Here is a 13,221-nt window from a genome sequence, read left to right on the forward strand (position 1 = left end):
CAACACATGCTCTATAAATGGATGCAACAGTCATAGTTCTTCTAGACGGAGTAGACACAGATAACATATAATCAAGGGGTTCTAATTCCTTATTCAACTTCTCGGCAAACTTAGTAGATACAAATGAATGAGTAGAACCCGAATCAATCAATATATATACATCTTGAGAGCAAATGGGAAGTATACCTGACACCACTGTCTCAGCACCCTGAGTGTCTTCTGGCACCAATGCAAAAACTCTGTCCTATCTCATTTGTCCTTTCCCGACGTTGCCTTTCCACGTCGAACCCGAGGTGTTCCCATTCTTCTTACCATCGTCAGCCTTTGCCTTCGGACAGTCTTTCACACGATGACCCGTCTCACCACATTCAAAGAAAGCTCTTGACGCCCAACGACAGACCCTGAAATGTGGCTTCCCGCAACTCGCACACGTCTGCTTAGCATTACCTTCCTGATTTGAGTTGCTGGAACCACCCGTGTTCGCCTTCCTTTTGGCATTAAACGGTACTCGGCGATTCTTATAGTTCTGTCTCTTCCTCTGGCTCTCTGCTGAACTCTGGTATCGATTCAAGTTAGCTTCTGCTAGAATGGCCTTGTCTAGCACTCCGGCGTAAGTCGACATGTTGAGCATGTTAACTCGATCCTGTATCGGTCCACGCAGTCCGCTTTCAAACTTCCTCGCTTTCCTATATTCGTCATCGACCATATGCGGCGCATATCTCGCCAACTCGGTAAAGGCACAGTTGTACTCTGCCACTGTCTTGCTGCCTTGTGTCAGAGTCTGAAACTCTGTGGTCTTACGATCCTAGACACTAAGGGAAACAATTCCAAAAATCTAGCCAAGTCAAATCCGGATTACCTTCTCGGACCATCATCTACCATCTTCGTGCGTCGTCATCTAACGTGAATGCTGCCAATGACACCTTCTGAGCATCGGTACTGGGAAAAATCTCAAACAACTTCTCCATTTCCAAGACCCATGCTTCGGCTTTTATCGGCTCTATACCCCTTTGGAATCTAGGCGGGTTCATCTTCTTGAACTCTTTGATTAAGGTTATCGTACCATTCCCATATAAAGCTTGCTGTTGAGGCACTTGCGGCACTGGAGGAGGTGGAGGTGGAGCTTCATGTCGGCCGTTTGTCTGCTCGACCTAAGTAGTGGTGGTGTTGGTGTTTTGCGGCCTAGGTTGTCTCAACTCACGGACCAAACCTTCAACCAATCTTTCTAATTTGTCCAATCTATCCTCGGAATGGTCTCGGCGAACTGGAGCTCTACCCCTTCTCATGATGCTAGGAGTATGCAAAATATGACTTCAAAACAAAATGAGCAAATAAACATGTATGCAAGTAACAAATAGTTATGCCGAGATGATGCACACCTTGTCAAATAGCAAGCAATATGATGTAACCCTAACATCATTCTAAGGGACATTCTATGCTTTTTAGGACTCAAAGTGTGTGAATAAACATACTATAAGGAACTCGGGCTTTGATACCAATCTGTCACGACCCCACTCCGCCCCTAGTAGAATGGTGCCGTGATGGCCAGTAATCCGAGATTACCAAAGGCCAACTTACAAGGGTTCACACACAATCAGAGTATACATATGGGGCTTACAAGTGCGGAAGCAATATATTTAAATCTACTTAGTCCATAAGAGTAGTGCGTAGATCAAATGAAATGGCATACATCTTAATATAGCTTACAACTTGGATACAATAAAATAAAGTACAAAATACATCTTGATCAAAAGGCTTCTCAAGCCGACATATACAAAAGAAATAACTACAAGCCAAGAAGCATAATCTTCAAGATGCTACAAAACATGAATCCAAAAACATCTTGCAAACAATCATCTAGGCGTCACCGCCTTCCTGCTCGTCACCTACATATATATATAGAGAGGGTGAGCTTGGATACTCAGTGAATGATACCAGTAATAAAGGTTTTGCATGAATGATATTCAAGATCTCTTTTCTAAACAATACATAGCATAACTTATATAAAATCAAGGGATGAACCAAGTCCATCTATCAAGTCTTTCAAATCTTCAAGGAATGCTTACTAGCATCAATATAGTACAAGGGATGACATTCCGGACAAACAAACCCACACGGAAAACCGTCAGTGGCAAAACAAGGGTGCAGTTGCATTATAGTCCCCTGGCACTAAGGACTTTCAAAACAAGGGTATAGTTGCATTATAGTCCCCTGGCACTAAGGACTTTTCCAGAATGTCATCAAAACGATTATAATACAAGATACAAAACTAGGGACAATCATTCATGCTTTATCGAATACTTTTCCAAAACAAAGCAAAGCAAAGCTTTCATCAAAACATTATAACATAGCTTTATTAAAAATACCACTCACATAGTTCTTCTGGTGTAGGAATTACAAGCAAGGATCCAAGGCCTACAAGTACATAATAAATCCCATTGAATGCGTTTCAATAAGACAAGGTGAGATGCTCAAAGATGGATATGAAATGCATTCTTAAAACAAGCTTTACATGACAGGGAAGGATCTCGGCATTTCTTTCAAAATCATGTCAAAACAAAGCAAAACATGCTGAGAGTTACAACACTGCCTTTTCACCTCGGGAAAACATGCTGGGTACCTCTTGGCCGAGGTGTGTTCCCGACGACCACATTCAAGGAAATGAAGTCTAGGAAAATCTGGGCTTCCCTCTTGAAGAACATGAAGAGCATGAATGCTAAATTCATAACTTTTATTCCAAAATCTGAGATTTCATGAGATGAGTTCGAAAACATGGACCTGGGTACCCATACTTAAAGATCTTATGAAAACAAACACAAAAACATTGATCTTGATACAAACTTTCGGATCAAAACATGGTTTTTCTTCAAGAACACATGAACATCACTTTCTCTTTCTAAAACAAACTTTAAATCAATGCATGGCTCATGAATCATGCTGGATCATGCAATGCAATTAGATCAACATAAAGAATAACAAGAGTAAATCAAGATTCTAACCTCAAAACACGGATTAAACGGCTCAAACTCTAAAGATCAACTTGGGATCTAGCTCTTTCACTTCAACTTCCTCTCCTCTTCCTAGAGCTTCTCTTTCTACCATGCAAGAGATATGACACAAAATGATATTTTTCTAACTCTGCCGGCTGACTTAACCCTCTGCTGGGACACGTGGCAACGGCTGATTGGTTCCCCTAAAAAAGGTGATAGATTGATAAGACAAGGGCATGACAAGGTGTAAGCAACAAGTAAGGTGACATGGGCACTTCGGCAGGTAATGATCTCGGCTAGGACAAAGCTTCGGCAAGTAAGGTCTCAATGATCTCGGCTAGGAAGGACAACGCTTGGCCTAGCTGTGCCACACCTTGGCCTAGATGTGCCGCACCTCGGTCTAGGTCGTACCAGTCTAGGGACAAGATCACTTTGGTATAACATCTCAGCCTAGATAATACACATCTCGGCCTTGGTGATGAACACCTCGGCCTAGATAATGACATCTCAGCCAACATGTCAGGGTGAGGGTGGAGGTTAACCAAAGTGGTTCCAAGATGGTCCTAGGTGTAAGAAGTTCAAAGGTGTAACCTAGGCTTAAGATGACCTCGGCTAAACTCACACTAAGCAAGGAACAAAACATGCAAGCAACACTTAAACGAAACTAATCAAAATCTGCAAAGATGCAAGCTTAATCAATACAAGGATCATGCAAAAATGTACGTAAGCAAGACTAGGATAAAGTGAGGGTGGCTACACCATACTTGCCTTGAGGACCAGAGATTTTCACTTCTCCAATTTAAAACAACATTTACCATAACTGCTAATGCCTCTTTAGGTTGTGAATCTGATTCTCATCCTAAAACGGTGTTCTGGAATGAGAGTAGTGATTGTTGCTCGTGGAAGGGGGTCACCTATGACTGGTCGAATGGGCATGTGATTGGACTTGACCTCAGTTGCAGCCACCTTCAGGGCACCATCCAACCCAACAACACCCTCTTCTACCTTCGTCACCTCCAAACCCTCAATCTTGCCTTCAATGACTTTAATTTCTCTAGAATTTCACCTAATTTTGGATCCTTTGCAAGTTTGACCCATCTCAACCTCTCTTACTCTAGTTTTACAGGTCAAATTCCTTCAAAAATCTCCCATCTGTCCAAATTGATTTCCCTTGATCTCTCTTATTTAAATGATTATTACTACTATGAGGGAAGACTTGAACAACACACTTTCAATATGCTCTTTCGAAACCTAACCCAATTAAGAGAACTACACCTTGATTGGTTGAATATCTCTTCACCTTTACCTCATGCTTTGCTAAATCTATCTTCTTTGACATCTCTCAGTCTTTGCTACTGTCAACTACGTGGGAAATTCTCAGAAAACATTTTTCACCTTCCAAACCTACGAGAGCTCAACATAGGGGGAAATCAGGACCTCACAGGTAAACTTCCATACTTCAATGTGACTAGTTCCTTTCAGTTTCTTGGTCTCTCCGGGACAAGTTTTCTTGGCCAATTGCCTGATTTAATCAATAATCTTAAAGCCTTGAATAGTTTGTACCTCTATCATTGTAAGTTTTCGGGGTCCATACCTGCTTCTCTTGGGAACCTTACACAAATCACCAATCTAGACTTCGAGTATAATAGTTTCGGCGGTCAAATCCCCTTATCAATTTCAAACCTTGCAAAGCTTAATCCCTTGTATCTTGACGGAAACAATTTGAACGGACAAATACCGGATTCCCTTGGCAACATGAGCCAACTTACTCACTTGTACCTTTCTTCTAATCATCTAACTGGTACAATACCATCTTTGTTGTTTGCTCTACCTTCACTGGTTTATATAGATTTGAGTAACAATAAGCTGCCGGGACCAATTCCAGGATTAGTTTATGAACTCCAGAACCTAACAGGATTAGGGCTTTCATCAAATAACTTTAGTGGTGTAGTGGAGCTAGATAAGTTGCTTAATCTAAAACATTTGTCCAATCTTGATCTCTCATATAATGGTCTCTCATTGAACATTAACAACAATGTCAACTCTACCTTGACCAACTTTGACACTAGAGGATTAGCTTCTTGCAACTTGAGCGAATTTCCAAACTTCTTGAGAGAACAAGTTAGATTGCATTCACTAGACCTTTCAAACAACAAAATTCCCAGTGAAGTTCCAAAATCGTTATTCAATGTGAGGAAAGATTCATTGTATAATTTAGATCTTTCTCATAATTTCCTTACAAGTTTAGAGTGTCTTCCATGGAAGAATCTACGGTATATTGACCTACACTCCAACTTACTTCGAGGACCACTCCCTGTTCCACCTAACACCACATATGTTTTCTGTATCTCAAACAATAAATTGACGGGAGAAATCCCTACATTGATTTGCAATCTGAGTTCACTTGGAGTTCTTGATCTGTCTAATAACAGTTTGAGTGGGTTGATTCCACAATGTTTGGGCAATTTTCTCTCCATGCTGAATTTAGGAAACAATAGATTTCATGGTGCCTTTACTACGACATTTACAAAAGGCAACGTGCTAAGGAATCTTAACTTGAATGGAAACCAAATTGAAGGACAAGTTTCACGATCTTTGCTCAATTGTGAATACTTGGAAGTTCTAGATCTTGGAAAAAACAAGATAAATGATACATTCCCCCACTGGTTGGAAACTCTTACAGAATTGCAGGTTCTTGTCCTGAGGTTTAATAGGTTTCATGGTCACATAGGCACCTTCAAGATCAAGAGCAAACATCATTTCCCTAAGTTGAGAATTATCGACATATCTTGCAATGAGTTCACTGGCCTTTTGCCAACAAATTATATCAAACAATTTGGAGCTATGAAGAATGTCGATGAACATGTGAAATTGAAATACATGGGCCAAACATATTATCAAGATTATGTGGTGGTGATGTTTAAAGGATATGAGATTGAATTATCAAGAATCTTAACAGTCTTCTCAATCATTGATTTTTAAAGAAATAAATTCCAAGGAGAGATTTCGAAATCCATTGGGAGGCTTAATTCACTTCGGGGTCTTAACTTATCCCATAATAACCTTGAAGGTCACATTCCAACTTCACTTGGAAATTTAACAAACCTTGAATCATTGGATCTTTCCTCAAACAAGTTTGTTGGGGAGATTCCTCAGCAATTGAAAAGTTTGATGTTTCTTGAGGTACTAAATCTTTTGGACAGCCAACTAGCAGGACCAATTCCTCAAGGGAGCCAGTTTAATACATTTGGAAATGATTCATACAGTGGGAACTTGGCCTTATGTGGACTCCCTTTATCAAAGAAATGTAAGGAACTACAGCCACTACCACCTCTGTCAACACTCTAACAAGATGAGAATTCAGACAAGTCAAGCGGATTTAACTGGCAAGTTGAAGTGTTAGGGTATGGATGTGGATTTTTATATGGAATGGTTATGGGATATCTTATGTTTGTAACTCGAAGACCAGAATGGCTTATGAAAATTGTTGCAGGAAAACATCATAAGAAGGTGAAAAGGTCTAAGAAGAGTGGCCACTGATGCAATGAATGAAGAAATCAACAAAGACAAATGGTGTTATCCGGTAATTGGAATTTATCTTTGTAGCATTACTTTGTTGAATTATCTTTTATGGTTTCTACTCATATGCTATATTTGAGTTATTGATGTTCTTTTTTCAAAACTAGGTCTGTTCCATTAAGTAGCACAATAAAGCAATGGTATCCACTTGAAGGGGTGTTTCACCTAGCTACTGCATGTGAGTGGGTGAGCATCTGGATAACAGCCATACAGGACCACTTCAAAAGTTTACCCTTTCTGCTGTATTGAATTCTAAAGCTTTGTTAAGTTGTTTAGTTTTCTTAAAGCACTGAGTTAAATAAGAGTTTCATGTCATGGCTCTTTCTTTTCTTTTCTTTTCTTTTCTTTTGTTTTCGCATCGTTTAGCAACCTTTTGGAGATTTTCACTTTTGTATGTAAGTTGCTTTTAAATTGGATTTTAGCCACAGAAGAGTGGGCCTTGCCAAGTTTTTAACTTTGAAATGCAATCTTACAAGTTATAACTCAAACCATTTCCCTTGTTACATTCTTAATCATTTTGAGTAATATAAATGTTGGCTGCTAGATAGAGAATTCACATTGAAAATACTGTTACATGTTAATCTTTGAGCAGTGCTTTTACTCGTTGCTATTGTAGTCTATTCTATTTTTTATATTTTTTTTCATCTTCAATGGCGATTGTGGGATCAAACTGGAGATATTTACTAGCACTTGTTCTATAGACGTGAGAATTTTGTGATTAATTGTAGCATGAAAATGGTGATATGGAGAGTATTGATTGAAAAAGGTTGCTCATATTTATTTTTTTGTGAAATTTTACTGGTGCAAGTGTTGTCATGAATAGGAACATATTAGATTTTTTAAAAATTCAAGTTGTTTAGTTTATGCCAGGTTGTTTGATAAGTAAAAAATTTGGTGTTGCAAATTCATGTTTGAGTTTGGTATGTGTGTATCATTAAAAATATTAGTTACTCCATGAAGGAGATTAAAGGATTTGTGTAGTTTTATTGGCTGGCCACAAGCTCACACATCCAATGAAGATATTAATCTCCACATTTAAAAGTAGTTTTGGTTTCCTACAACCCAAAACCCTGGTGGCAATAATTAGCAAGCTTGAGTAGCAGGTCATGTGGATTAGGGATCGGTGAAGAAGTAAACGTCACACATGAGACTATAGGATTTACATGCCTATGGTAAGGTTATATAGTTATCTTCTATGATTTGGCTTTGAAAAGGTGAAAGAAAGGTTCCAGACTTTGTAGCGTATGAAAACTTGGATTTAAAGGGGTGATCGGCTCTTAAATTTTTATAACTGTGGCAAAAAATTTTAAACAAAATTTTGGGATCCCAGTTTGTGTTCTGGTGGATGATGATAGGAATGACACGCGTTAATGCCTTTTGTCACTTGTGGGGATCGCATTATGGTTAGCATTTGGATTTTGTCACCTTTTTCATATGGCTTTGTTCTAGGAATCTTCATTAAATACTTTATGACAAAAATAATTTTTTTTAAGTTGAAATGGTGGAAATGAGCATAGGTTTTGTTGTCTCCACTTTGTTTTTTAAATACTAAATAATTACTTGGTGATACTTTAGTGCTGTCAGTATTTAAATGTTGGTCTAGCTTGTTTGAAGGGTGGATGATAAAATAATTGTTGTCCTTGAAGGGTGGATGAGAAAAATAATTCGGCTCAAATTTACTGGTAATTTGAGCATAACCCAAGTTCAATTTATTGAGATTGAGCCAGCCTTGGGCAGACAAAATTATCTTAGAGGTCGGCAACCCCCAAAACAACTTGGATAACTTTTCTTCTTACTGCATCCGCTAAAGTTGCACCTCCAGTTACAAATTACTAGCTACCTTAATTTAAACCAAAATCGTAATTTAATTGCTGAACTTAATCATTTTTCATTGCACATCTAACAAGACTTCATTTTTCAGAGTTAAATTCTTTTGTTTCCTTTGGATCATGAATTCTGGTAAAGATTTGAAAAGGAAGAAAAAAGTGATTGAATAAAATATAAATTAATTTTTTCTTCATTTCTTTTTCAATTTCTAAATCACTATCTAAATTTATAATTCAATCACAACATTAATGACTGAGTTTGAAAAGTAGACTCTTCGCATCTACAACATAATCTAGAACTTAGATGAATTGAAAATGTTGATCATAAAAATGAGTGTACATGAGATCATATCTCAATAGATAACAAAAATTAAAATGGAAAATAATTGTAACATAATGATGGAAAAGGTTTTGTATAAGGTTAATAAAAAGAGGCAGAAGCTAGCTAGACCTTGTTTTGAATTTGTAAGTTCAACATGTGTCAACTTCAAACTCCTTATTTCCAGCTACATTTCTTTAGAAATATCCCCCACCTACCCAGGTTAGGTTGGTTGTCTCCCATCTCTCTAACAATTTCATCAGTCTCAAACAAATTACTTTTCAACATTTGACTGCGGTTTTAAAATTAATGTCCATAAGATATATTGCAATAAAATCGAATGGAGAAAAAAGATTTATGTAGCCGACTTCATTTTGTAACACCCGCATCCTTTAATCCATTAGAGAGTGTATTTAATTCCATTATTTTCTTTTTGGGAGCTTTTAGAGTTGTTGAATGTTGGTTTCGAAGGAGTATGATCCGATTTAAACTCATTGGGTTTGTTTGTTTGCACTTGTTCTCGTCAAAAAGTTCCCTGGGAACTTAGAAATTCTATTCTGGGGTCGACACCAGCCTTCCTAAGGGTCGACCCTTACCTATTGGTGAAGTTTCTGGAAGTGTTGCTGGAATATAGGGTCGACACTAGTCTGGAGAGGGTCCACCCTCTTATATTGCAAAATCTTTGTGTTATGGAAAATAGGGTCGACCCCCTTCTGTCTAAGGGTTGACCCCCTTGCTTGAAGGGTCGACCCCCCTGCACAAAGGGTCGACCCTTGCGTGTTTTTTTTTTTTTTTTTTTTTTCAGATTTTGGGGTTCGAATGGGCCCTACCTTTAAGGGGTTTTGGGCCTATTATTTTATTGACCTTAGGGCTACTTTTCTACTACTATAAATAGGCTCCAAACATAGTTTCGTTTCACTTTTCTCCTCTTTCCTCTCTCTCAAACCGTGAGTTCTCCTCTCTCTCTCTAAACTCAAGCTTTTGGCACTAAGACCTCTAGATCTACTCACCTAGAGTTATCTTTTCACCATGGTCTTTTGAGAAAAAGTGTAGATCTCGTCAAGGGCACCCTTTTGGTCCAAGTGGTTCGTGGTTTCGTCGCCTTTGATTTTTGGGTCGACATCTCTTGGCTACAAGAGGTAGGGGTTTCTAGTTCTCTTTCAATACCCTCGTTTATGGATAGATTTGTGGTATTTTCCTTATATAAACACAAAAGTTTATATTTTTATGCATATTGTGATGAATCATGAGATTGGGGGTTAGGGTTTGAAGAGAGTTGGGTTTATTTGTTGGGTTATGATCTTGGGTCAAGAGTTTGGGTGTAAAAGTAATAGAAGGGTTGGAATAAAGTGTGTTTTTGTGAAAAGCTTTAACTTCTCTTAAAAACCCTAGTTTGGCTCATGAAAATGGTTAATGGTTTTGCTTCAATTAATAGTAGAATCATGAAATTTAGGTGTTAAATTACACATGTACAAGTTTAATTGAAATTTTAAAGAATTTGAGAAATGTATGTAAAAGTTAGGTTTTAGAGAGAGAGGGGGTCAATCTAGGGTTTTGAGAGAAAAAGATATGAAAAGGTGATGTAAAAAAGTGTTTCTGCGAACTGATATATGCGCAGCTCGCTCGAGTGTAAGAGTTATCGCTCGAGCGACCAAAGACAAAATAAGTTGTTTCGCTCAAGCGCAAGAATCTTCGCTCGAGCGCAGAATACACATTCCCAGAAGTTTTACAGACAGAAAGCCGTCACTCGAGCAAAAGAAGTCTCGCTCGAGCGAAGAACACTACCTTTCCAGTATCTCTGCAGGCCTGCAAAAGTACATGATAAGAAGATGGAGACACAGAGATTGGAGATCCGAAACATGTACACCTGATTTGTTTTGTTATTTAATTTGGATTTTAATTATTAGTTTGGATAGTATATGTATTTGTTGGATTATACTATGTTTGTGGATTCTTATTTTCTTTGATATGTACGGTTAATAGCTAAGTTTTGTATATGGTTGGAAATTGAATGTTACAGGTTGTGGAGAAATATTTTTATTAAATGGTTGAGAATTGAATGAATAAATGAATGAATGGATGAATAATTTTGTATATGCCCAGGTTACAGGTAGCGCAAAAAATATTACAGAACAAATTATAAAAACTAAATGAGACCTTTTGACAACTAAACAAATTTCACAAATTGGCTTTTGGCTACTAAAACTTTAGTCGCCAATTGTAAAAAGTGAAACTTTTGGCTACTAAACTTTTAGTCACCAATTGTAAAAAGGAAACTTTTAGCTACTAAATTTTTAGTTGCCAAATCTCAAAAAGTCAAACTTTTGGCTACCAAATAGTTAGTCGCCAAACATACATGCTCAATTGACTACTAAATAATTTAGTCACTAAAAGTAAAAATATATATATTTAATTATTTTTAAAAAATATATGGTGACTAAAGTTTTAGTCGCAATAGGTCACTTTTGGCTACCAAAAAAATTTTAGTCGCCAATTGTCTTCCCCAATGAACTATTGGCGACCAAACGGATGACCAAATATATTAGTCAACAAAAGTGATTGGCGACTAAAATAAGACTTTTGGCGACTAAAACTTTAGTGCCAAAAGTGAAATTTCTTGTAGTGAATAATTTTGGTTGAATCTTCAAGTTGTATGTATTTGTTTGAATCTAGACAAAGAAAAATGCATGCGTTTTTAAAATAGAGATTTGTGCTGCATCTCCAAATTTTGCAGGTTATCTTCATATACTTTCTTTTTGTTTAAATTATATTTTACGAACTGTAATATTTTACATGGTACTTTAATAATCAAGGTACGATTCCAAATTCTAAATAAGAACCACTTTTATTGGTTTTATTTTTAAAATTTGTTTTTCAATTTTTGATTTTTTATATTTTCTTAGTTTTGGTGATTAAAGATACTGAAATTTCTTCATATTTTATATTTAAATTATACTTTTACATGAAAATCTAAATCTAATAATCTAAATAGAATTAAAAAGTAAAATATTGATTAATTGACTCAAAAATAAAAAGTGACTCAGAAAAGTGATTTTACGAACTGATATACGCACACTTCGCTCGAGCGCAAGATGTGTCGCTCAAGCGACCAGACACAATAAGTTGTTCCGCTCGAGTGCTAGAAGCTTCGCTTGAGCGCAGAGTACACACTCCCAGTAGTTTTGTAGACAAAGGTCGTCGCTCGAGCGCAAGAAGCCTCGCTCAAGCGAAGAATACAAACTCCCAGTAGTTTTGCAGACCTGCAAAAATACTGGATGCTCACAAAGACCACTCGAGCGTAAGATCTCGAGCGCAAGAAGCTTTGCTTGAGCGAATAAACAAAAATCTGGACAACAAAAGTTTGAAAAACAAGCTACCAACCTGTTCTAAACGCAAGCAACACAACCCAATAGCCCAACTCAAGGAGAAATAGTGGGAAACATGACAAAAACAACTATATAAGGAAAAGAAACTTGAATCCAAAAGTCAAATGGGTCGGGTTTAAACTAGAAACGCTATATTGCCTCAGGGAATGCTATCATTTTGTTCACTAATTGGGTTTTTCCTTTTGTTAGGATGTTTAGATGAGGGTATAGAAGACGTGTAGGGAGCAGAAGTGCCGGTAGGGGCACAATAGTTCCAGTAACACCCATTTTTGCAACACCGATTGTGGGCGAGGAAATTGCATGCAAGATTGTGAGAGTGGTGGGGGAAGCTCTAGCTTGCCAAGAGGTAGACAACACTCGTGCCCTTAAGCTTACTAAGAAGTTTCTTCGCTCCAATCCACGTGAGTTCACAGGGAAGCCTAAACCATTAGAGGCAAATAATTGGCTAGAACAGATCCCCAAGACTCTTGATATGCTCAGAGTCGAGATAAGGGATTGAGAGTTATGTTAGCAAGTTTCCAACTAAAATGAGATGCCGGGTATTGGTGGGAGTATATGAAGACCACTGTAGACATCACTTGGGTTGCTTTCACTAAGGCCTTTCTAGTCAAGTATTTTCCTCCTTCTGCTTGGGAGAGGTTGAGAAAATAGTTTGTGAAGTTACGCCAAGATACTACTTCTTTGGCACAGTTTGAGGCAAGATTCACCAGTTTGTTGAGGTTCGCTCCAGAGTTGGTAGTAACGGAGGATCGTCGTTGTATCAGGTTTGAGGTGAGATTGCATAATGATATTCAAAGGAGTGTGGATGGATTCTTGCATAGGAATTATTACACACTTGTAGAGGAAGCAGCTCATGTGAAAGCTACCATTCTGGAGGTTGGTCGGGGTGGAGAGAAGTAGGCCGTATCGGTAATTCTATTGTTCGAGGGAATGCTAGGCTTAGTAAGAGCTAGAGATGAGCGAAATCTTAGTCACAGGTACGATTTTTGCCTCAGTCTACTTGTGTTTCATTGGAGTCATCCTTCGGGAGGTCCAACCAGACTCAGGCCCCTTCGAGTCAGTTTAGGAATAGAGGGCCACCTATATGCTCTAGGTGTAACCAGTTGGGCCATGTTAGGCAT

At 38.0% G+C, this 13,221-nt stretch overlaps 1 protein-coding gene and 1 pseudogene across 1 annotated transcript; one reads left to right on the forward strand and one right to left on the reverse strand.

The window, feature by feature from the left end:
- Positions 1-244: 244 nt before the first annotated feature.
- Positions 245-968, reverse strand: LOC145795866 (uncharacterized). The gene is made up of 2 exons (XM_082880793.1): positions 924-968; positions 245-805 (listed from the first exon to the last, which is right to left on the reverse strand). The coding sequence occupies exons 1-2, from the start codon at positions 966-968 to the stop codon at positions 245-247; spliced, it is 606 nt and encodes a 201-aa protein (XP_082736919.1).
- Positions 969-3,699: 2,731 nt separating this feature from the next.
- On the forward strand, positions 3,700-5,972 carry LOC114259039 (receptor-like protein 6 pseudogene; annotated as a pseudogene).
- The last annotated feature ends 7,249 nt before the right edge of the window (positions 5,973-13,221 follow it).

Source organism: Camellia sinensis, chromosome 7 (genome assembly GCF_055761805.1).
Source record: "Camellia sinensis isolate YWXY chromosome 7, ASM5576180v1, whole genome shotgun sequence".
Taxonomy (NCBI): Eukaryota; Viridiplantae; Streptophyta; class Magnoliopsida; order Ericales; family Theaceae; genus Camellia; species Camellia sinensis.